The sequence below is a fragment of the Anabrus simplex genome, chromosome 1 (assembly GCF_040414725.1).
Source record: "Anabrus simplex isolate iqAnaSimp1 chromosome 1, ASM4041472v1, whole genome shotgun sequence".
NCBI classification, from domain to species: domain Eukaryota; kingdom Metazoa; phylum Arthropoda; class Insecta; order Orthoptera; family Tettigoniidae; genus Anabrus; species Anabrus simplex.
The window spans coordinates 1,127,283,899-1,127,309,659 of NC_090265.1; the positions used below are offsets into that span (position 1 = coordinate 1,127,283,899).

The 25,761-nt window shown below is 40.1% G+C and overlaps 1 protein-coding gene across 1 annotated transcript in view; it reads left to right on the plus strand.

The window, feature by feature from the left end:
* Positions 1 to 576: 576 nt before the first annotated feature.
* The window catches only part of Toll-6 (Toll-like receptor 6), a 186,786-nt gene continuing 161,601 nt past the window's right edge, over positions 577 to 25,761 (plus strand). The window contains exon 1 of the mRNA XM_067150600.2: positions 577 to 4,540. Coding sequence (XP_067006701.2) covers positions 654 to 4,523 — 3,870 coding nt within the window. The 5' untranslated portion in view covers positions 577 to 653 and the 3' untranslated portion in view covers positions 4,524 to 4,540. The remainder of the gene's footprint in view (positions 4,541 to 25,761) is intronic.

A 25,761-nucleotide genomic window follows, 5' to 3' on the forward strand; every position in this document is an offset into this window, starting at 1 on the left:
ATATATTTCTGGCGTAAACTTTATACATTTAATAAACAACTCCAAGAAAATTTTAACTTAATTAATGGATAAATGGGGGATAAGTTAATCGTGTGAAATTTAGGAGAACATCGTTCGCGCGCGGTTCGGGAAATGTTATAATACATTTTATGTGTGCGTGTGTGAAATTTTAACAAGTCAGTCGAACGCGAGTGTTATTATTAATAATCCTGTAATGAAATATTTCGTCAAAATTATTAGAAATGAACTTAAAGTAATTTGTACGTTTCTATTGGCGTGAAATGTTGCTCATGCTCTGCAGTTACGTCTGCTCTTTTGCAGGAACTTAAAAGACACAATGCTTGTGTTTTACAGTCAATTTCTCAATGCGAAATTTTACAGACGTTTGATCATTTATTTGTGATTTTGCTTATACACTACTTGATCGAACAGTAACACGGAAATCTGGAAGGCGGTTTTATAATTGCGACGTGGAAGTATGGGACAGTTAATTATAGTTGTGCATATGAGGGAGTGAAGGCACTATAAAACCTGTTTTTTACGTTAAGAGGAAAGCCATGGAGGACTTCCGCCTTGGATATGTTTTTCTGGTAGCTGGTTTGTTCTTGCTGCCGGCAATAGCCTCAGCTTCAGAACCCGCTGCGGCTAGTCCCATGCAGGCTCCGGGTACAACGGCACTGCGATATGAGGCTCCAGATGACTGCAAGTGGTGGATACGGGAGAGTTTTGTGTCGAGTAGCGGTAACGTTGGTGGTGGTGGGGAAGAAGTAGCGTTGATGTGTAAGTTGAGGACTATTAACAGTGAGTTTGACACTACTAATTTCAGCGTCATTCCGTCTGAACACACCACGTCGTTAAGGATAGAGTGTAACGAACTGTTAATGTCCAGAAGTTCGCTAGATGATAGAAGTTTTTTCCATCTAACGCGGTTAAGAGAGCTGATACTGGATAATTGTAAACTTGGTCGCTGGCCTTCAGGAACGTTAATGGGACTTCGTGATTTAAGGAATCTAACGGTACGTACTAGAAATACAGACTGGCCCGCTATGAGTTTGGAACTGGCCCCTGATAGTTTCCTGCATGTTCGTCAGTTAGAGAGACTTGATCTAAGCTATAATAATATCTGGTCTTTCCCTGAGAATATTTTCTGTCCATTAACAAATTTAGTGACACTTAATATCAGCTGGAATCGACTTCAGGATATCAGTGAAGTAGGATTCCGTGAGAAGGCCCCTCCCCCTCAACCACTTATAAGCACCCAAGAAGAAATGGAAGGGCATGTACCACCTGATCAGCTCCCTCCAAGATCTTCCTACCCACCAGTAATTTCACCGTGTAACCTCGATATACAAGTCTTAGATGCTTCTTGGAACCATTTCGTACTTATGCCAACTAACGGTTTCGGCACTCTCCGCCGTCTTCGAGAACTGTATCTTAGCGACAACGAGATCTCTATGGTGACAGATCGAGCCCTTGGAGGGCTTAAATCACTTCAAATCTTTGATCTTTCAAACAACAAAGTTGTTGCATTACCACCAGAACTATTTCGAGACTGTGCTTCTGTAATTAAAGAAATACATCTTCAGAACAATTCCATTAGTGTTCTAGCACCAGAACTATTCTCAAATCTAGGTCACCTTCTCTTACTAGATCTATCACGGAATCATTTAACAAGTGCTTGGATAAACAGTGAAACCTTTTCCGGACTTATTCGGCTTGTTCTCCTTAATCTCTCCTACAACAGAATTACAAAATTAGATCCTTCTCTGTTCAGAGATCTGTATACTCTACAGATCCTTAATCTGGAGCACAACCAATTAGAGACAATTCCCTCTGATACGTTCTCTCCAATGAATAACCTTCACACTCTTGTTCTGTCTTATAACAAGATCACGTACCTTGATGCGTACGCCTTGAATGGCCTATACGTGCTCAGCCTTCTCTCCCTGGACAACAACTTACTTCAGAGAGTCCATCCCGACGCATTCAGAAACTGCAGCTTCCTTCAAGACTTGAACCTCAACGGCAACACCCTCACTAAGGTACCATTAGCTTTAAAGGATATGCGATTACTCCGTACAGTGGACTTAGGTGAAAATGCTATTTCTGACTTAGAAGATCCAGGATTTTCAGGAATGAATAATTTATATGGCCTTCGATTAATTGGTAATCAACTGACAAATTTAACTAGGAAGGCATTTAATGACCTGCCATCACTGCAGATCCTCAACTTAGCTCGAAATAAAATAAATAAAATAGAACATGGAACTTTCGATGCCAATAAAAATCTACAAGCGATCCGCTTGGATGCTAATTTTTTGACAGATATTAATGGCCTGTTTGTTGATGTTCAGAGCTTACTTTGGTTAAATATTTCTGATAATCAGCTTGAATATTTTGATTATGCTATTATGCCTTCTTCATTACAATGGCTTGACCTTCACAAAAACTTTATTCCTGAATTAGAGAACAGTAATATGTTAGACTCTGAACTACACATACAAACTCTGGACGCAAGTTTTAACAAGATAACTCATGTGACAGCTAACTCTATCCCTAATAGTGTTGAACTATTGTTCCTTAACGATAACTTGATTACTACAGTTGATCCCCATACTTTTGTGAAGAAAACCAATTTGACTAGAGTTGACCTGTATGCTAACCAGATTGTCAGCATGGACCTGAATGCCTTACGACTTACCCCAGTAGATATTGATCGACCTTTACCGAACTTCTATATCGGTGGTAATCCATTTCAGTGTGACTGCACAATGGAATGGTTACAGAGGATCAATAAACTCGACCATTTACGTCAACATCCGCACGTGAAAGATCTGGAAAGTATTTATTGCAAACTAATGTATAACAGGCATAGAACGTACATCCCTCTGGTAGAAGCTGAATCTTCGCAGTTTCTATGTACATATAAAACCCACTGTTTTGCTCTTTGCCACTGCTGTGACTTTGACGCTTGTGATTGTGAAATGACATGTCCTACAAACTGCACGTGTTATCATGACCAGTCGTGGTCAGCCAATATTGTGGAGTGTTCAGGAGTAGAATATTCAAAAATGCCCAGCCGTATCCCAATGGATGCTACGGAGGTATATCTAGACGGAAACAGTTTTGGTGAACTTTCAAGCCACTCCTTTATAGGTCGAAAAAATCTAAAAGTATTATATGCCAACAATTCAAATATCGCTGCGATATATAATCATACCTTCAGTGGGTTGCGAAGGTTAACCGTCCTCCATTTAGAAAACAATCGCATAAGAGAACTGCATGGGTTCGAACTTCAAAGCCTGGAAAATTTAAGAGAACTTTATTTACAACATAATCTAATTCACAGAATTGATAACCGCACGTTCACACATCTTGAACAGCTCGAAGTGCTACGGATTGATGGTAATAGGTTGGTTACATTTCCTGTATGGCAATTTTCATCTAACCCCTATTTGGTAGAGATTGGTTTGAGTGATAATCAATGGTCATGTGACTGTCAATATCTCCACCGCTTCAGAACGTGGCTACAGGGCAACTACGTGAAGGTTGTGGACGCTAACAAGATCGTGTGTGTATTTAATAATATCACTAACGCTGTAGGACCCCCTCTTGCGGACTTCAACACAACTTCATGTGCAGCTTTCACCGGTGGATCTACGGCTATTGTGGAAAGCCAAGTCATAAACGATTATCTCCCACTACTGTTAGTCACACTTTGTGTGTTTCTTCTTTCTGCCGGCCTAGTCTGCGCTGCGTTTTATTATCGGCGTGAACTTAGAGTGTGGATCTATTCGAGATGTGGTCTGAGAATGTGTTATAAAACAACGGCATTTGAAGAGGAACAGGATCGTGACAGACTGTTTGACGCGTATGTGAGTTACAGTGTGAAAGACGATGCTTTTGTTGGTCAAGTATTAGCACCTGGTTTGGAGCAAAATGACCCAAACTACAGGCTCTGCCTCCACTATAGAGACTTTAACGTCAGCGCTTATGTTGCTGATACTATAGTGGAGGCGGTAGAGTCATCCAGAAGGACAGTCGTTGTATTATCGAAAAACTTTCTGCATTCTGAATGGTGTCGGTTCGAATTCAAGTCAGCATTACATGAAGTATTGAAAGATCGTCGCCGTAGGCTTATCATTATCGTGTTAGGAGAGTTACCACAACGTGACTTGGATCCTGATCTAAGATTATACTTAAAAACAAATACTTGTATCGAATGGGGTGATCGTTTATTTTGGCAAAAACTAAGATTTGCTATGCCTGATGTGAAGAAAGTGTCTTGTAGTGGGAGCAATAGAAGTTCAGTGAGACATAATCACCATCCACGATCAGGAATAAATGTGTTCTCGGGAACGAACACAGGACCACCCGTATCTTTCGACAGGAGTCAACCACCTCCACTTCCGCTGCCGCCCCAGCCGCCCCCGAGCAAATTGCTGCCGCCCTTCCTCAACCACAACAACCTGCAGAACGGCGGAGACTCGTCTAGGAGGACACCGCAGCCGCTATGGGCGTAGCGCTTATTTCGCCGCAGGTAAGCGATCAGCTGATTCACACAACACAGCATGCATTGTATCCATGCACCACTGAAGTGCAGTGCAGTTAGGTTTTAAAGGTGAAATAACTGATGTTCGAACGACATTTTAATGAAGTCATTTTCCAGAGTTAACAAAAGTTTCAGAGATTTTTATGTTTCTACCGATAAACAATTTTGTTTCTACGATAAAATTTTATATGAAGGGTAATGGAAACTGAAAGGTAAATTCCTCAAATTTAAGATCATCAAAGAGGTTTGTAAATTAAATGAATATCATTAGTTATCTTCTAATATGAGCATTATCTCTAGTAACTGTTTGAGAACAATTTCGATTGCCGATTTATAATCGCAGTTTGTGAATATTGGGTAAATTTGTAAACATTAACAAACCTTCCAAGTATTAGTGCCTATATCTAATCATCGTACCATGACAAGTAATTGTGCATCCTTAAGAATTCATGAAAGTGCAGGATAATACAAACCGGAATCATGCAACCAAGAACGTCAAAATTCAGGATAGAATTTTTCCCATTGTTATTTTAGCAATCCATTGTGACATTAGACATGGTACTTGTTGATATATTTATTATACTGAGTGATTGTCAGATATCGCCGCTCAGATATTAAATGTGTAGACGTTGTTACTATTAAAACGTTTCACTATTTAGGACTATGAACGAGGATAGTAAATTAAATTACATATTTAGGAAGTCCATTAATAATATTTCCGTACCATAAATAATAATTGGCGTAGAGACTACTCATTTATCACGAATGCTCAGCTTATAATTCCACTTTGTGAAAACTACTAAATAGGAAATTATATAAAATTATGTACCCCACTATTAAACCCGACAGTTATCAGAAAACCATCACCACCACATTCAGAACATGTTTTCGTCATAACTAGTTAAATGTCACTATCGTTAGTCTTTAGCGTAGTCACATCAAGAGAATAATTTCCAAAGAAAATGATCTGAGAAGGTAACTAAATCGCTTTTCCAACAGGTTGCTATGTTTATGTATATATAAAAATATTGTTTATATCAACTTCAACGAGAATAAGCGTATACTTCTGGGTTTGTTGATGTAAAATTTATCAGAAAATTATATCGTCTGATATATCTGTAAATCAGACGTGCTTATCCTAAAAGAAATAAGATGCTGTAATACGTACAGGTAGGTAATTTATATTATCTTATTAGATATGTTACCAAATTATAACATTGTAAATTATTTAAGGAAATGAAAGTTCACTTGTCCAGCTCATTTGAGGAATGTGTCGCAAACGCAAAGTCCTGGCTAAGTTATAAATAGCTCTTCTTTATAACCACAGTGTTTTACGATAGGTGTCAAGAGCATTAAATAGGATCTGTCAGTTTCAACGCATATAACTCCTCTAAACTGTTTACGGTTTCCACACTGCTTGTCAGAATGGAATTGTTACTTTCTTTACTAAATGCAATGCAATGAAACAAGCGGTTGTTAAAGAATTCGATATTTTAAAAAGTTCAGCTTGAAAGAAGTAGTGTTCGAGGAGACCGGAATATCAAGTTGTAAAAGCTGTATAATTTCTTCCATACGTACTGAATCACTACCTGTTACACGATCGGAGTTTGTTTAAAATAGAACGGGGCGAGTTTTTAAAATCAATGAAATAAATCACTAAATATATTTATGTATGTTTATGCTTACAGTAGACTGCAATTTCAACGTCATGTTCGTCGTTTTAAGTAGATGTTTGTATGCATACAGTTTTAAGAATAGCATTATTAACATTACCACCCATAGAGATTTTATTAAACAACTTTCCAAAGTTCAGACAACCTGTATAAATCATATAAGTCACAATAGTATTACTGAAATAAATGGAGTTTCGTACACTCCGTTTTCTTGACAAATTATGGCTAGTACTATTTTTTAAATCGCTGTGTAATACATTTGTACTCAAGAGAAGTTCACCGCGTCCCTCTCATAAGTGCAGGTACTTAGGAAAACAACTTGCCATACGATACTTCAGTTTTATAATACATGTAAGAAATTTAGGCTACATTATTTTGTAAAATATAGAAATTCACTCCATGTACGTAACATTTAAGCAAATAATACTGTAATATTAATCATACTAAATCAATATTCGTCAATCAATGATTAAAGTGGTGCTAATGTAAGAACACGCAGTTTTGTTGCGTTGTGGATGGTTGGTTCTTATCAGTGGATCAAGCAAGGACTTGTGGTTCAATCCAATCCATTTTCTTTCAGGAATTTATCATGGCAGTTAAAATAGCAAATATCAGCCCTCAAAACATGTAATGAAATATTTACTTTAATGATGTACACTGGCTGATTTTGAACCATCACTGAAATAATGTTTTATAGAATACAAAATGTTAGCATTTTAATTGAACACTTTTGATTTAAAATAGCGATAGACGGCCTGCTAAATATAAATGATTTACATAGTAAGATGAACTTACATCAAAATGTCTAATAATACTGAAACCGTTCTCGAAATACAGTGACGAAATAAATAAAAAAATAGGAATTCTTGACTCTTGATATTAATCTGCACAACAGGCGAAACGAATATTCGAATACCGATCAGTTTAACTCAAACAAATTATTAAAATCGATTAATGATACTGAGATACTGGTTCATTTTTCCTCTGAATATTTGTAAAAAAGACGTAATAAACCTATTGGACTTTCTTCAAGTGAATAACGGAAATGTGCAAATATTCTAGACGAATTTGTGTGTAGTGTGCCCTGGACGTTTGTGTGCATAAAACGCTGTTTACAGGATACCACCTGTACTCTTCGGCGTTTCTGGTACTCAGGCAAGAGTATGCGATGGTTTAGAATTCCAACCTTCTATGTGAAAATCGTTCAGTTTTCTAGAAACAACAAAAAATAATCAATTTAAAGTCATGTCCTATGACATGGGAGTTAAAACTATTTGTAAAAAAAATTGCGAAGGTTGTGTGTGGAAAAGATTCAGTGCTCATTTACTGCCTTGTCTTAATACAAATATGTCAAAAATTGATATAGAAGGTTTGCATTCTGCGCCGTCGATATGTACATTTTCTGGAATCAAATACTAACGAAAATTCGCAAGTTATATTAATTATTGCTATATAAAACATACTGCTTCAATTCTTCGATAACGTAGATTTTGTTATCAGAGGACTGTATTCCATAAGGTATTCATTACTGAAGTGTTACGAATTTTTAACAGTTTCTCGTTTAGCCTAACGTATTCTCATAAATAAAACAAGTACTAGTAAGTCTCACTTCAGGCATTAATGGCATAGTATTCATTCATTCATTCACTAGTACAAACAAATTTTGAATGTTGAATACGTGAAACAAGTTTGCACAGGTCGAAATTTCCTTAATAAGACGCTTTTTTGGCAAAGGCAGACTCTGGACTGTAAGATTATTAATAATAATCATGAAAATCTACTTAACGTGTTTTAAATCTTATACCGGGTGAAGAAATGAAATCCCACCTAGCGTTAAGATGTAGGAAAGTAAGGGCTGACGAGTCTGTCAAATATTCTAAAATGAATTAATGTGGTTAGTTTGTGTAGTGTAAAAAAAAGCCAGACAAAATCTGCCTCACCTCCGTTGTTTCCACCACAGAATTTACATTTAGTAATTGTGATTCCTAACATTCTTGTGGCCGCGGCTATAATACGGCTATCGACCACCACCGTTTGATCCCCGCCTAGCCGTGGCAGTGAAACTTGGCCGGTTTAACCGGGGACGTGAGTTCGATTTCCTGTTAGTAAGTCGAAAAACATAAAAGAAATGTCCAATTCTGGAAAGGCATATGGTCCTGAGATTCACTTTACCTGCACAAAAATTGAGCACCGCGTGATTTCCTGAGGGAAAAGGTGGTCAGTAGTAGAGCGTGGACAGTAGGACCTTTCGAGGCCTGTACTGAGATGGCATTTTTAATTTACCCAGGAACGTTTAGAAAATTTCCATTAAGAATTATTTAATGGCCTTCGAGAAACTACTCTTACACCGATTGAGTTTGTAGACTATGTACACGTAAGCCTGCATTAGGGTGATGCGAGCTAAAATTCTATCATTGGCATCCATCATGATTATTAGTTTTCTATGGTTTCCTATTTTTATACCGGGCAAATGCCAAGGCTGTACCTCAATTATAGGCACGACCACTATCTTTCTGCCTCCTAACCCACCCAGAGTAGCCTAAATCCTGTATAAGTGGAAAATTAACCACTAGGAAAATAAAATAAAAATAAAATAAAGGAAAGTAATAAGAACTGGTTCTAAATTGCACCCAATATGCGTGTCAAAAGGGCACAACATTGATAGATAAATCACATTCGAAGTTCAATTTTCCTTTTGTATTTCACTGGTAATTTTTTTTATTGAAAATTCAGTATTAACGTCTATATAATGTTTCCCGAGTTCGACTCACCGTCGCAAGATATTATCACGTAAGGAAAGTAAGGAGTCTTGATAGTCAGACTGAGTAGCTCTGACCGTACAGCACTTGCTTCCTGAGCCCATGTTTGTAGTTTTAATCCCAGCTAAGTTAAGGGGTATTTGTAGATGCTCAAATACACCAGTCTGGTACCTGTTGAATTACCTCCTCACAAAAGAACTCCTGAAAAAATATTCGGCACCTCCGAAAACCAAGACGTTAAATCAACGACACTAAATTATTATTTTGAAAGGTGAGGAAGAATATATACCTGCCTAGACCTCGCAAAACTATGTAGTAGACGGAATCGGAAGAGAAAAACACTGATCAAGGTACGTAGCTTGAGTAAGTTTGATGGGGAAAGTTCCAGGGCTACTTTTAGCGGTAAGTCCCATGAAAGCTATCTCCAACTTATCCCAAGAAGGTCGTTGGATGAGGACCCACCAACCATCAGGTTGAGGAGAACGAGAGAGAGAGAGAGAGAGAGAGAAAACGTTTATACGACACTTAAAGTACAGTGTTGAGCATCCAATTTCTTAACCACCATAAAATATTATTCATCGTAAGTCACTTATAAACTGACAGTCATAATCGGCCATCTCATCCGTGTAATTGAGCTTTACGTTGTTTATCGTTGTTGTTTCCGAACTGTGCTAAGCGTACTAAGACATAAAGATATTACAGCATTGCTTATTACTTACAGCCATAGCGAATACATAATTAAACGAATATGCATGAAGAATGGAAGGAAAAGAGGTAAGGAGCATTGGTTGTTAATTTAAGGAACTCCGAGAGTTGGAATATGTTATTTCTAGACAAATTGTGATCAATTAGGGAGTATTTCTCAAGTGGAATCCTCTGCTTTCTGTTTACAGCAATTATTCACTCATGCAGATCTTACACTATGGAATTAAATATTCACCCTCATCTCAAATATCTACAACCTCTGAAGCAAAAACCGTTTCCGTGCAGGCCATTAAGGCCCTTGGAGGAGTAGAAGGCGAAGACTTCCACCGTCCTTAATCTTGGCTCTATGTACGTAGCAGAGAATTGTTACCGCTATGACCGGCCACCTCTGCCCCTATGAATTGCCCCTGTGGGTGGGTGTGGTAGCCAGCCCTTCGGTGTAGTGGTAGCGTGGCTGCCCCTTTCCCGGAGGCCCCGGATTCGATTACCGGCTAGGTCAGGGATTTTTACCTGCATCTGAGGGCTGGTTCGAGGTCCATTCATCCTACGTGATTACAATTGAGGAGCTATCTGACGGTGAGATAGCGGCCACGGTCTAGAAAGACAAGAATAATGGCCGAGAGGAATCGCCGTGCTGACCACACGACATCTCGTAATCTGTCGGCCTTCGGGCTGAGCAGCGGCCGTGTGATAGGCTAAGGCCCTGTTGCGCCATGGGGTTTGTTTTGGTTTTGGTGAATGCGGTAGAATAACACCTACGGTATCGCCTGACTGTCGTAAGAATCGGCTAAAAGAGGCCTCAGGAGCTCTTAACCTGGCGACCATGGGCCCCTTAGCTGAGTCCTGGTATTGTTTCTACTTACTTGTGTCAGGTTCCTCACTTTCATCTATCGCATCCTACGTAACTTGGTGAACGTTATTAGAGCATTCGAGACTTACGAAGTCTTTTATTTTCACGCCCTTCGTAGCCCTTGTCTTTCTTTAGCCGATACCTTCATTTTTCGAAATGTCGGACCCCTTTCATCTTTTCCCAACGATTAGTGTTATCAGAGGACGGGTGCCTAGTTGTAGGCCACTTCCTCTTAAAATAATAATCACCACCACCTATGAATTACCCCAGTAGCCTACTCATTTTTGTAGTAGAGGAGGGAATCTTGTTTCTAATTTTTTTAATTTCCCGAAGGGAAATCAAATTCACACCCTTCCGTATGAATTGATCATCCTTTCACTTCCTCGATTAGGCAGCTTTAACTGTAGGCCTACAAATTACTAAGCTAAAATTACTCTCTCTGAAGATGATATCCTTGATGCAGATGGATCGAATCCGCCTGTTGCCATTTCTTGATGGATGCAATACTTTTGTATTTATCTCTTGGCACAGTCCAGAACAAAGTGTAGCTTCCACCGAAGACCCACTCTCATCCATGGCTATGAAATGTCGTATGGCTTTTAGTGCCGGGATATCCCAGGACGGGTTCGGCTCGCCAGGTGCAGGTCTTTCTATTTGACGCCCGTAGGCGACCTGCGCGTCGTGATGAGGATGAAATGATGATGAAGACAACACATACACCCAGCCCCCGTGCCGTAGGAATTAACCAATTAAGGTTAAAATCCCTGACCCGGGCGGGAATCGAACCCGGGACCCTCTGAACCGAAGGCCAGTACGCTGACCGTTCAGCCAACGAGTCGGACATCCATGGCTATGGCATTATGGAAGCTGCTGGGGTGTGAGTGTGATTGTTATGAAAATTGTTCCTCATAGCGTTCACGGAGGAAAGAAATGGCAGACTATCTCACTCCTCACCTTGTCTAGAAAGTCTCATTTTTGCACTGCCATTGCTTTCTGCGGTTTTCCAAAAACCGTACAACCTTTGGCGATGCTATTTGAGGATCCAACCAACCTCTAAAATGATGATCTGACAGACAGACAGACAGACAGACAGACAAAATCGATCGAACGTGCGGCTGTGGTAGCCGAGTGGCATATTAATAGTCACTTGCTTCTCGACAAGGCGTCCATTGTTCGAATCCTGGCCAATGCATGTTGTATTTTTGGAATAATGTTTCTATGGTCCAGATTCTCGTAGTTATGATCACGATATCAACTGTTCAGTACAACTACAAACTTGCTTATTTGCTTAATCAGTTGAAATTAAGAACAGTTGCGTACTGTACTGCTTACACTTGTTTGAGATAAACTAATGTTTACTGCATTTAGTTATACGGTACCTTGACTTAATTTCTATAAACTGAGAAGATTTAGAATGTTTCAGATGTCTTTTATGTGTCACAGGTAATAGGTTAAACAACAAGCGCGCCGGGCTGAGTGGCTCAGACGGTTGATGCGCTGGCCTTCTGAACGCAACGTGGCAGGTTCGATTCTGGCTCAGTCCGATGGTATTTTAAGGTGCTCAACTGCGTCAACCTCGTGTCAGTAGATTTACTGGCACGCAAAAGAACTCCTGCGAGACTAAATTCTGGCACCTCGGCGTCTCCGAAAACCGTCCAAAGTAGTTAGTGGGACGTAAAAGCAATAACATTATTTATTTATTTATTTATTTATTTATTTATTTATTTATTTATTTATTTATTTATTTATTAAACAACAATAAAACGTCTACTGAAACCCTGCAAACTACTGTGTATATTTTATTAAACTCTCCTGGTCCTCCTCTGTGGTGTAGTGGTTAGTGTGATTAGCTGCTACCCCCGGAGGCCCGGGTTCGATTCCTGGCACTGCCACGAAATTTGAAAAGTGGTACGAGGGCTGGAACGGGGTCCACTCAGCCTCGGGAGGCCAGCTGAGTAGAGGTTATTTCAGCCATCCTGGAAGTTGTTATCCGCGGTTTCCCACTTCTCCTCCAGACAAATGCCGGGATGGTACCTAACTTAAGGCCACGGCCGCTTCCTTCCCTCTTCCTTGCCTATCACTTCCAATCTTCCCATCCCCCCACAGCCCCCTGTTCAGTATAGCAGGTGAGGCCGCCTGGGCGAGGTACTGGTCATCCTTCCTAGTTGTATCCCCGAACCAGAGTCTGAAGCTCCAGGACACTGTCCTTGAGGTGGTATAGGTGGGATCCCTCGCTGAGTCCACGGGAAAAACAGACCCTGGAGGGTAAACAGATCAAGAAGAAGAAGAAACTATCCTGGCTCTTTTGTTTGCATGAGGTCACAGTGGCTTCGTAGCCGGTAAGGGACTTGCTAGCCAATTGGTACCGTCACTGGCATTTCACGGAGGCGAATGTGGTTCAAAATGCGGCTAATGCGTGGGAGATGAAATTACATGTTACGTTCGTATGGTAAAAATTTCAGGCAAAACTGAAAGGTTTCATGGCTATACACACAATATCAGCAGTGACGTAAAGGTAGAAGATGCTTCTTACTTCTTCGTAACTTTATCTGATGCTAATAGCCTAATTACAACAAAATCAAACAACCACCATGATATGGCCACAGCTACAATACGCTGAAAATATGATTTGACGCCATTCAGACTGTTCGAAGTTCCATTTTACTTTTCCGCACGCGAGATGAATAGTACAATTATGGACTGTCTACTGCTGAGTTTCAATTAATTCTGTTGGGTATACACTGAACGTGTCACCACGTATATTTTTCAAACGAGTTGTACTACATTTTTTTACTATTTCAACCTGCCTTTAACCCACGATCTTCGGACCAGTCGACCGACACCTCACTTCTAATCTACGGATGGAGATTTGTATGATGTTTATTTTGTAGATTTCATTTAAGGGAATGTTAAAAGAATGTATAATGTTTTTAATATATAACAGTTCTTGAATGTGCCTGACTTTCCGATAATTCCGAAGTTGAGCCTTTCTTTAACTGTGTTAATATAATATATTTTCTATTGTTTTTATGAGGAACCCATTCTTGAAATTTTACCCCTGTTTTTACATCTTTTCTGCCTCTGTGGTGTAGTGATTAGTGTGAATAGCTGCTATCCCCGTAGGCCAGGGTTCGATTCCCTACTCTGTCACGAAATCTGAAAAGTGATACGAGGACTAGAATGGGGTCCACTCAGCCTTGGGAGGTCAACTGAGTAGTGAGGGGAGGGGAGTTCGATTCCCTCCTCAGCCATCCTCGACGTGATTTCCCCACTTCTGCCCAAGGCTGGGATGGTACCTAACGTAAGGCCACGGCCGCTTCTTTTCCTCTTCCTCTCCTATCCCCACTCCCCGCACAAGGCCCCTGTTCAGTGTAGCAGGTGATGCTGCCTGGGCGAGGTACTGGTCCTACTTCTCAGTTTTATCCCCCCGACCCAAGACTTACGCTCCAGGACACTGCCTTTGAGGCGGTATAGGTGGGATCCCTCACTGAGTCCGAGGGACGGGGAACGGATTAAGAAAGAAAGAAAGAAAGAAAGAAAGGAAGATCTTTACTTATTGAAGTAATATTTGAATTTGCCCTTTTTCGATGTTAACGGTACAAAACACTAGACCCTGTAGTAGACCCTAAATAATAAGTAACACATTAGTAGATGTATAGGCCTACGTTAGTAATCATGAAAGGACCTCATTCTCATACATTAAATACGTAAGGTTAAGACTACACGCTCGTGGTATGAGCACCAAAACTAAGGGGCTGAAGTGCTCTTTCCGTGACATTTAATTTCAACTGAGTATTACCAGTATTGAGCTTACACATTTGAACTTATCCAGACAATATTAGTCGTATTATGGAGCATATCTGCACTGCGTTAAATCATTCATTATTTTTATATTTGACGTATACTACATCTACAATTTTGGCACCGTACATGGGCAGATAGGCGTTAGGAAATGCACGGAAGTTTGTAATTCGAAAACAATTTCTAGACAACTCGTGAAACGACAGTGTTCAGGATCTAATTGTAGGAAGGAAGAACCAATGAACCTAGCAACAAGAGTCTGACGCCAGTATGACGCCGCCATTCTGAGGTATTAAAATCGGCCAGCCATACAGCTAACAATTAGTGTAGCTCTGGACTCCAGCGTGGTAGCACGTCGTGCAGGTATTGTTTAGTTTGTACTTGTGAATTCTACAAGGAAACAAGTCCAAAATCACAAATATCGAGAGTCAAAAGACTTACCGGGAACGTCTCAAATTAAGGCGACGAGCGTTGTGAGGCAAGTTCCGTGCTAATTGAAGTCCCCGCCGAGCACATCTACTGCCCCAAGTTTGTTTACATTTAACAAACAAAGGGTCAACTATAAGATTTCAAACCCAGACTGACTTGTTACTTTATTTCGATAAAGTAGGTAAACTCGTGTCCTCACTCCGAGGTGGAGCAGCTCTTTTCAGTCACACCCCCATTGGAGGTGAGCTGCATTTCAAACATACACCAGCAGTGTGGCAGTACCGCGAATCGAACCCGGGCCCCCGAGGACGGCAGCTAACAACACAAGCCGTTACGCTATGGAGGCGGCATTGTATTTCGATAATACTGTACATATCACACGGTACTCATTCTAGTTCAAGACATATGGTAGTCAATCCGTTGGATTCCTTTTTCTAATATGCGTTAGGATTCTTTTAAAATGAAACCGCTTCTTAGTTCATTACGGTGCAACTGTACGCAATTAAAGTTAATTTGCTTTAGTTAAAAGGGTGCAGACACATTCTACTTTCGGGCCAACACTCGTGGGAAACAGCGGCAAAACTTCCGGAGTTAACATCGGTCGAGTGTCCAACTAGTGCATTCAAGGAGAAACTCGCTGAACTGTCGTGAGATATAATTTAAATGCTTCATAAGTTACATCCATATAAAGTTATACTATTTGTAATTTAAAAAAAATAGTCAGATATACAACTGTGTTCAGAAAGTAGCTTTCGCCAGGAGGGAAAACAAACAAATAATTCGGTTACTGTACTTCTGGTAATTACATGTGTGTACCTCCAGATTTGGGAAAGCAAATATGCGATTCAACAGTATCTGTAATAGGCACATTCTGCTGACCACAATTTATTAGATGGCTTTCTGTTACCCGCTCTACAAGCGGATCCACTTTGTTCCACTCGCATCGTGAATGTATGTTCGATCGTTTAACGATTCTATAAGACACGTGAAATGAACACTGAGCAATTTTATAGCCTTTATATTGCAGTGATCATAATTTGTCGTGTGGATCTGGACAGCAAAACTATGTTAGAAGCGTTTGTATAGCAACGATTGTGGATACTACTTTAGTGGTGATATTATTGGTTCGTTCTTGGCCACAATAGTGTAATAAAGGGTCATACATTTTGCTATTTTTTTATAAGAATGTAATACTAATGTTGTGCGCTTAATACTCAATCAATTATTATAGACTTTAAAAAATGTCGGGCTCTACGAATTTTATCCCATAGGGGTTCATTAAAGAGCCAGAAGACAACGACATGGAGTAGTCGTATTTCAGAACCCGAAGATACAATCGGCGTAGTCCATAATCGAATAATAATAATAATAATAATAATAATAATAATAATAATAATAATAGTAATAATAATAATAATAATAATAATAATAATAATAATAATAATAATATACTTCAACTACGGGCAGCATTTGGCGCTCTGTTATACAATGAATGAATTGCTAAGTCCTAATTGATTTCATTCGGTAAACACCAAATAACGTAGCCAGAGAACCGTTACGAGCCGAAGTTGTATGACATGTAATTCCGAGAACTTTCTTTTCCGCCCTTCAAAAATCCGACTACATCTGATAGGTTCGAACTTGTGATCTGGCGATTCGGAGGCTGACCCTCCACCATTGGTCTATTGACGGAGCTACAACTCAAGGATACTGCCGGTATGATGAACATTTGAACTCCGATTCTTCATTTAACTAGAAGTAGTCATCTATATAAGCAACAGCCACAACTAGATTTTATCCTCTTTAACTATACAACCTCGCGAAATACGGAAATATTCACGTAAAAAGCAGTTTTTGGCTGTAATCGCGCCACAGTATATTATTGAAGTCAGTCATTCTATGTCGTGAAAGCAAAAATGATACTCTGTCACGAAGATGTTTAACTTCAATCGAAAGATATCAGTCATATGGTAGGTTCCTAAGTTCTTTCCCAAAAATAAAGCAACCTGCATTTAGTTTTACGATACTCCTGATATCATACTCATAGTCAGTTTTACGAGTTATCCCATCCACAGCACTGTGACGTTTTGTTTACAAAATCCAGGATTCGAACCTTGGCCACACATGCTCCCTTAAAGATATCAGTGACAGCACAGCCAATTGAAATAACTAAATGGAAAAAGCGTCAACATTTATCGCGGGTCAGTTTCCTTCATGTGCTCTCTGTTCTCCGTTAATGAATAAAGAACGCAGGGAAAGAGATTATCGCACTCCAGCTAAGTGAGAAACGTTGTACCGTGTCCAAAGACTGGTGGTTAAGTTTGACTGGAGACCGTTTTAAACCTTTAAATGGGAAATTCTGCGTCGAAAAACAGCTTAATGCTTAATGGGAAGAAGATAAATAGGTCAGCAAATAGGGAATGATTCCGTATTTAGATATTCTAGGTACACTTCCTGGCACGAAAAGTGACCAGCCAAGTACAAGCACGCTCGAAAGGAAGGAGCACCGTATCATAGAGGTTTCTTCTGCGCAATTGTTAATACACAGAGGTTTATCTACAATTTGTCAATAACGGAATGACGTCTAGAGTATGCTTTAGGGCAAGTTCAAATAATAACATTCGCTACAAATTAACACAACAAACGCTGATTATAACTTCCCTAAAATAACAGAAGTATGAATGTTATCGACGTAGGCAGATGTAGCGATCACGAAGCCTCCAGCTGTGCCTGAATTGATTCCACTTACTAGCACCCTGTTATTCTCTTTCGCCTTTCTTGTCCAGCCTCACAAGATCAACTCTTGTTCTTTTCCGGAGTAGATTGGGTCAATCTTGCTAAGGTTAGGAGATCTGGGAACAAGTAAACACGTCCGAAACACAGAGCACGCACCATATTTCAAAGATCAGGTACTTTTTTTTTACAACATGTAAGCTCGTCTGCGAAACGAATAACAAACAACATTCCTAGTGGCCGGATGAGTAGCAACAGTGTCGTGTATACGCAGAGGTTATGGTGACGAATGAAATGATAATGGATTATTACAAGTATTTTTGTCATTCGGTTATCAAGTGGTGAAAGAATAGATTACGTATAGATTCAATTGCAAATGTCACATACACTTGGAGACCACAAAAGAGTACGTTGGAAGAGTATTGCGCTTAAACACACCACCCCTGACTAAACAGAATTCAAATAAGGGGTATTATCGGCAATATTGAATTAGAAAGCAGTGGAGAATATGTTTGTAAGGTCGATGAAAGTGTTGCGAAGCGAACTGGTAAACGTACCGACGGGAGGACTGCGACTCAAGATTTCTCCTGCATTAAGCAAAGTATGCACAATGCTAGGAGAAATTTACTACCAATCTTTTCCCGTATCGTGAGAAGTTCATACTTGAATTTAGCACATACTAACCAACCGAAAGGAAGTATTTCTGTTAGCAAATAGGCCTACAACTGCATTAAAACTAAGCCTGTATAAAATGGGAAGGAAGATGATCGAGGTACCTTTTAGCAGCCGGACGAGTTTACCTCGTCATTATACGGCACAATTTCCTAAAGCGGACGAATTTTCATGTCAGTTTCCAATTATCCATTTGTTTCGAATGAGTTTACATTCCACTGATGACATTTGCTTTTCCAGCTATTACTGGCCGCTCTTATTGTTTGAGCGTTATACGGCTCTTTGGTTCAATGATCACCGTAGTGCTTTTCGGTTCAGAGGGCCGCGGAGTCGATTCCCAGCCGGATTGGAGATTTTAACCTTAAATGGTTAATTCCCTTGGCTCGAGGACTAGGTGTTTGTACTGTCCCCCAACATCCCTGAAACTCACACACCACACACAACACTATCGTGTAACACAATCAAAAGCATTTTTCTATACACGGCAGATGCCACCCACCCTGGTCGCAGGGACTGCTTTACAAGGCAGAAATAGCCACACGAAATTACTTATTATTATTATTATTATTATTATTATTATTATTATTATTATTATTATTATTATTATTATTATTATTACTATTGTAATATTCTTTGTGAGTGAACGTAATTTTTTTTTTTTTGCTATTTGCTTTACGTCGCACCGACACAGATAGGTATGGCGACGATGGGATAGAAAAGGCCTAGGAATTGGAAGGAAGCGGCCGTGGCCTTAATTAAGGTACAGCCCCGGCATTTGCCTGGTGTGAAAATGGGAAACCACGGAAAACCATCAACGTTCTTCCTTCTCACTGTCTTCCAGCCTTATATCTTTTTTTTTTGTTTTTTTGTTTTTTGCTATTTTGCTTAACGTCGCACCGACACAGATATGTCTTATGGCGACGATGGAATAGGAAAGGTCTAGGAAGTGAAAGAAAGCGGCCGTGGCCTTAATTAAGGTACAGCCCCGGCATTTGCCTGGTGTGAAAATGGGAAACCACGGAAAACCATCTTCAGGGCTCCCGACAGTGGGGCTCAAACCCACTATCTCCCGATTACTGGATACCGGCCGCACTTAAGCGACTGCAGCTATCGAGCTCGGTCTTCCTTATTTCCTTTTCTCATTCCTTCCTAGGTCATTTGGCGACGATGGGATAGGAAATGTCTGAGAATATGGAAGAAACGACCATGCCCTTAAGATAAACCCTCAGCATTTGCCTGGTTTGAAAATGGAAGCCACGGAAAACATCATCAAGGCTGCCGATGGTGGGGTTTCGGAACCCACCATCTCCCGAATACAAGCTAATGTCGTTCTTACTCTCAAATTGGATATGGCATTTCTTTCTCGAGTATTTATGGCGTGTGTCCTCCGAACAAGCTTAGCGAATCACTTTCTAGTTGACACTATATAGGCGATCTGTAGGGCCTACATCGGAATAAATCAATGAAGGTTACACTTCCAGACCCGGTCGGGAATCAAACCCGGGACTGCCTGGACCAGTGGCCAGCACGCTAACCATTTAGCCATAGAGCCGGACTCCTTCTCGAGTGAGCTCAACTGAATGACGCCAAGAGCATTTAATTCATACTTTGCTGGTTAAATACAGGTAGCTTCTAACATAAATGAAGCGGTAATAGTTTTTGCAGGAGAGACCATGCAATCAGGTAAGACATAGTCGTAATGAAGTTTTTGCTGTCTACCGAGCCGATGCGTGACTTTGAGCAAAATGAGGCTAGACTGCGGCACTGAATTACATTACATCACACATTTCAATATCTAAGTTGCCGAGATGCTTAGGTTAAAGGATTTAAATATTTGTAGTGTAAGATAATATAAAGGGTAGAGAAAAGATCTGAACCTCTTACTGAGCATTGTCAGTATTGTTATTTGCTGTCACATCTCCATCAGCATGCTTCTACAATACGTCCCACTAACTACTGTTAAGTTTGTTGGAGACACCGAAGTATTCGAATTTTGCCCCATATGAGTTAGTATACGTGCTGGTAAATCCACCGACACGAGGCTGACGTATTTGAGCACCTTTAACAATCACTGGTCTGAGCCGGAATCGAACCCCTGACTCAGAAGGCCAGCGATGGTATCGTCCAAATCACTCAGCCCAGTGGCATGGTTCTAGATTGTTCCGAAAGATAAATGGGAATGTCGATTAATATTCACAGTACTTTGTGTCATAGAGGAATATGTATCAGGATTTTAGGAGAAACTTCTTCATTAATTACGATGGCTCGAGGGTGGGTGTGTGCGCCGTCTTCACCATTAGAATTCTTCTTAGGTAGAGTTCCACCGTCATAGACATACAAATCGCCTCTACGGCGTCAACTGGAAAGACCTACACATCTTCGGAGACACACGCCATAAATATCGAGAAAGAAATGTCACATCCAATTTGAGACCTGTTGTTCGTTTATTTAATCAAACTAGGACAAGTGCCAGTTCATCATGATTTGTTACACGATCATCTTGTCATATAACTTACGTAATGTGATTAGTCCCAATACCTGCATAGCAGCCTCCGCAGTGTATGTGTTTAGAATTTGTAAAACAGGAATGGAACGGTTTAATTTCTAACCTATCTGCTTCGCTCTCGAAGAAAATATTCTAATGTTACATTATTTTAATTTGCAAGCTCCAAAACCTAGTTCTGTTCTCATATCAGCATAGGAACACAGTGCAAAACACGTGAACTACGGGCACTCTCATAAATTGACTAAGAATGACTTCTCAGAAAAGAATAATCAGAGGTGAAAGTGGTAAGAAGTGGAAGTACAGGATTCCATAACTGCAAAACATGTCCCAGGATATATTTTTTTTTTTCGTTTTAGGCGCCGGGATGATTGACTCAAACGATTGAGGCGTTGGCCTTTTGACCCTAACTTGGCAGTTTCTACCCTGGCTCAGTTCGGTGGTATTTGAAGGTGCTCAAATATGTTAGCATCGTGTCGGAAGGTTTACTGGCACCTAAGATAACTCCTGGGGAACTAAATTCCAGCACCACGGCTTCTCCGAAAATAATAAACACGTAGTTAGTTGGCCTTAAACTAAAAAATAACATTATTAACGATTTTTTGGGGGCAAGACCTTACTGGAGAACTTCAGTTCAAATTTCAAAAATAGAAAAGCTTGTAGCTTTACGTGATCGTTGATAGTAAGACAATAGCCACGTGACTTCCAGTTGTATGTGGAATATGAATTACAAGGACGTGACTTTTCATTTCAAAAATCTTAAATTCACTGGTCGCGGTTCGAACCTCGGCCGCCAAGGCGAGAATCCAGAGACCATTTACGTGTTCTAGTACAACCTTTCTTCGCAGTTTTCCCTAACCAAGAGCCCACCAAGATAAAAATAAGAAACAGAGACATTATGAACCATTGACAAAGTGTATGTTTTAATCATAATAATAATGTTATTTGATTTACGTCCCACTAACTACTTTTTAGTGTTTTCGGAGACGCCGAGATGCCGGAATTTAGTCCCGCAGGAGTTCTTTTACATGTCAGTATATCTACCGACACGAGGCTGACGTATTTGAGCACCTTCAAATACAGCCGGACTGAGCTAGGATCGAACCTGCCAAGTTGTGGCCAGAAGGCCAGCGCCTCAACGTCTGAGCCACTCAGCCCGGCTGTTTTAATCATAGGACAAATCGCAAATTCCTTTATCATGTTGGTTGACCGCGCAGATATTGATGTTTCTGGTCTAGAACACTGAGGGTTGAACTTAACTGTAATGCATCTCTCAGCCGTAGTTGGCAACTTGGCGCACTGCCTCGAAAGCGCTGTTCGGAATGTGATAAGTAGATTAAGTCACTAGCCGGCTTCATTCCGAATTAATATTACAGATAAACCAAGTCCGGTCATGTAAATACCTTTCACGCACTAAAGTAATCTTTCAGTTAGTGACGTAACGAGCTTGTTTAGAAACTATATTCTTCAGTGATGCATACTTAGACTTGATTTCTACGTAGTAGAAGTGGATTAGTTTTAACTACGGATAACTCAAAATTACGTAGAGAATATTTTTTGAGAAACTATTTTCAATGAATAATTGAACTAACACGAGTCGTCTGCTACAGTGCAATAACCTCTACCAATTTTAAAATATGTTTTCACTGATTTAATAATCACACATCTCTGAGTTATTTAATAACCTTTCAAATTCACTTGCATAGTCGTATTACAAAATTTATAATCAATTAAAAGAAAAGAAAGAAAACTAATATTACAAACACCCTTTCTTACACAGAAAAGAATAGGAAATCACATATTTAACTCTTTTATAGTTTGTACATAGGAGAGAATACCTCTTCCTCATGTCTTCTGGTTATGTAGGAAACTTATCACGAGTTGATCAATTGAAAAGCTATAAATCCCCCATTAAAACGTAATATTTGCAACGTAGTAAATTATTACTCACGCAGGAGTTCTTTTGCGTGCCAGGAAATTTACCGACGCGAGGTGTGAGCACCTTTAAATATCACCGGACTCAATAGGGCTGAACCCGACCATTTGTGCTCAGAATCCTATATACCCTTCAACAGGAAAGGCAATATCCATGTAACTACCGTTATATTTGATGACCACTATTGCAAAAATATTAGGTAAGGTAAAGAAAATGATGATGATGATGATGATGATGATGATGATGATGATGATGATGATGATGATGATGAAGACGACGTCTGTGAAGATTATGTGTTGCTCACTGGGGTCCAATATTGAGGTAATGTCACCAGAAAAACACTAGAATAATATATGTAATTAACGTGAACGGGTTTTCGCATTACTTCAATCCCAAATATTTGAACTCAGTCATACACACACAAAGGCCGGTTCCGCGGTGTAGGGGTAGCGTACCTGCCTCTTAGACAAAGGCCCCGGGTTCGATTCCCGGCCTGGTAAGAGATTTTCACCTAGATCTGGGGGCTGATTCGAGGTCCACTCAGCCTACCTGATTACAATTGGGGAGCTATCTGACGATGAGATGACGGTCCCAGCTTCGAAAGCCAAGAATAACGGCCGAGAGGATTCGTCGTGCTGACCACACGACAACTCATAATCTGTTAGCCTTCGGGCTGAACAGCAGTCGCTTGGTAAGCCATGGACCTTCGGGGCTGTTGCGCCATGGGCTTTGGTTCATACATACATATAATTACACTCACTCACACAAACCATGCAAGCTTGAAATTATTTGTACTTTCACATGATTGTTGACATAATGATCACAACCTCAGGACCTCCGGTTCTACATGGAACTCAAACCCCCGCAACGTGCAATTTTCATTTTAAAATCCCACATGATTCGAACCACGACCACTTTTGGGAGAAATAGATGTCAGTGCCACTCAGCTATCACGCCACAATGTTCCATAGATTCTTTTAAATCTTGATTACAAACCACATCTGCTACTTACACATGTACCAGGTTCATATGACAAAAGTAGAATATTCCATTTACATACACTGAATCAACTACGGCAATATCGTGAGGGACCAATGATGCTTTCAATGTTTATTTACTCAGAATATAAAAGAACACACGCGTAAACCCAATATGTTTTCCTTTGCTTGTAGTTTAACATCGCACTAGCACACTACTACACCTTTTCCGGCAACGTTGGAGTGAGAACCAGCCCTGGCAATTACCTGATGTCGAAATGAGACAAAACAACTCGCTTTATTCCAACATGCACCTTCTTAACAAATATTTAACAACTAAGGACACACAATTGTTCATATAATAGGTGAAATAAAATTGAATATGAAATATTCGTTGTTCGTGTCATCAGTCCATAAACTGGTTTGATGCAGGTCTCAATGCCACCCTATCCTGGATGAAGTAATTTCTACATAACTACTATATTGTAGAGTTCCTGTGCACAGTGCATCGGTCCCACTCGGCTCGGCTCGGACCAATGCTTCGTCTCTGGGCTACTCGGCTAAGCTCGGCTCAACTCGGCTCAACTCGGCTCAACTTGGCTCGGATTTGGAGCGCTACGGAGCAAGTGACGAAGAGGGAGACAAGCGGAGCGAGCGAGACAGGCGTGAGGAAAGAGAGAGACAGCGTTATTGCTCCAAATCGAGGAGTTTGGGTTCTGCACTCTGGTCAACCAAGCGAAGTCGTATTTTGCACCGTCCACAGTGCATGCACCCTGAGAAGCCCTGCCTCTATCCTTACCGTTCATACAACCTACACTTCCCTCAAAAACGAACGGAACAAGTCCATCTCATCTTCTGGCCAAATTTCGTCAAATTGTTCTCCTCTTACCAATTCGATTCAACATCTCTTCATTCATGATTTGGTCTACTCTACACCATCTTAAGCATTCTTCTGTAACACCACATTTCAAAATCTTCTGTTATCTTTCTTTCCTTACTTTTTCCTTTTTCTTTCTTTTTGAGCTAGTTTTTGTTCATTTTTCACTTCCATATAATGCCGCGCTCCAGACAAAAGTCTTAAAAAACCAGAAAGACCTTCGTTGCTTGTGTTAGCCTACATTTTATGTGCACCATATTACTTCCATCGTCAGTTATTTTATTACCCAAGTAGAAATATGCATCAGTTTCATTTAATACTTCCTTCCTTAATGTAATATTTCCTGCATCACCTGACTTCGTACGACTGCACTTCATTACTTTTAGTTTAGATTTCTTTATTCTCATCTTGTACTTCTTCCAGACTGTGTTCATACCATTCAGCAATTTCTTCATATCTTCTGCAGACTCAGATAAAGTAACAAATATCATCGGAAAAGTTTTCACTTCCTCTTCTTGGATTGTGATTCATTTTTCCAGATTTTCTTTGGTTTCCTTTACTGTCTGTTCTACATAAACAATGAAGGGACGCAACAAACTGTAGCATTGCCTCACTCCTTTCTAGTTTGTTGCTTCTTTTCCGTACCTCTCTATTCTTATTACAGTATATAATAACTTTTAGTGCAATGCAAAATAACACAATTTTTAGTACTGCTTGTTAACATCGTCACTGCGCGAGCAGTACCTAGTTTCCCACAATGTTCTTCTCCCAGCCACATATGGATATGCAGTCCAGCAGAATAATGTTCGCTGGATGAATTTTCCTTTGCTAATGTGTAAAGGAATATGAACCAGACTGTACCGTACTGCAGGAATGAATATTCTCATGAGGTATTCACGCAATCCTATGCCAGCGCGCTAACCATTTAGCCATGGAGCCGGACACCTATTTTACTAATATGTACAGTATATCAACATACGCAAGTATTAGCCTGTGGTTTTACTGCTTCTGTGTCGATCATAATGGAAGCTAAAGTATTGTGTACTATGAAGTCTTGGTCATTTGTCTGCACATGCGTGCTCCTAATGTGATACGTTATTAACACAAATGGCAGATTCCTGTTAAGAATCACACATTGTTTCATGCTGTGAATAACATTGACAGGCGTGCAGCTATGTTGTGATGTCGTAATTGATCATCCTTCTCAGTGTTTGGCTTCATAGCTAAGTGTTTTGTGTCATGGCCTTCGTTCTTAGGGGCTCCGAGATTGAATCCTGGGAAAGTAAAGAGATTT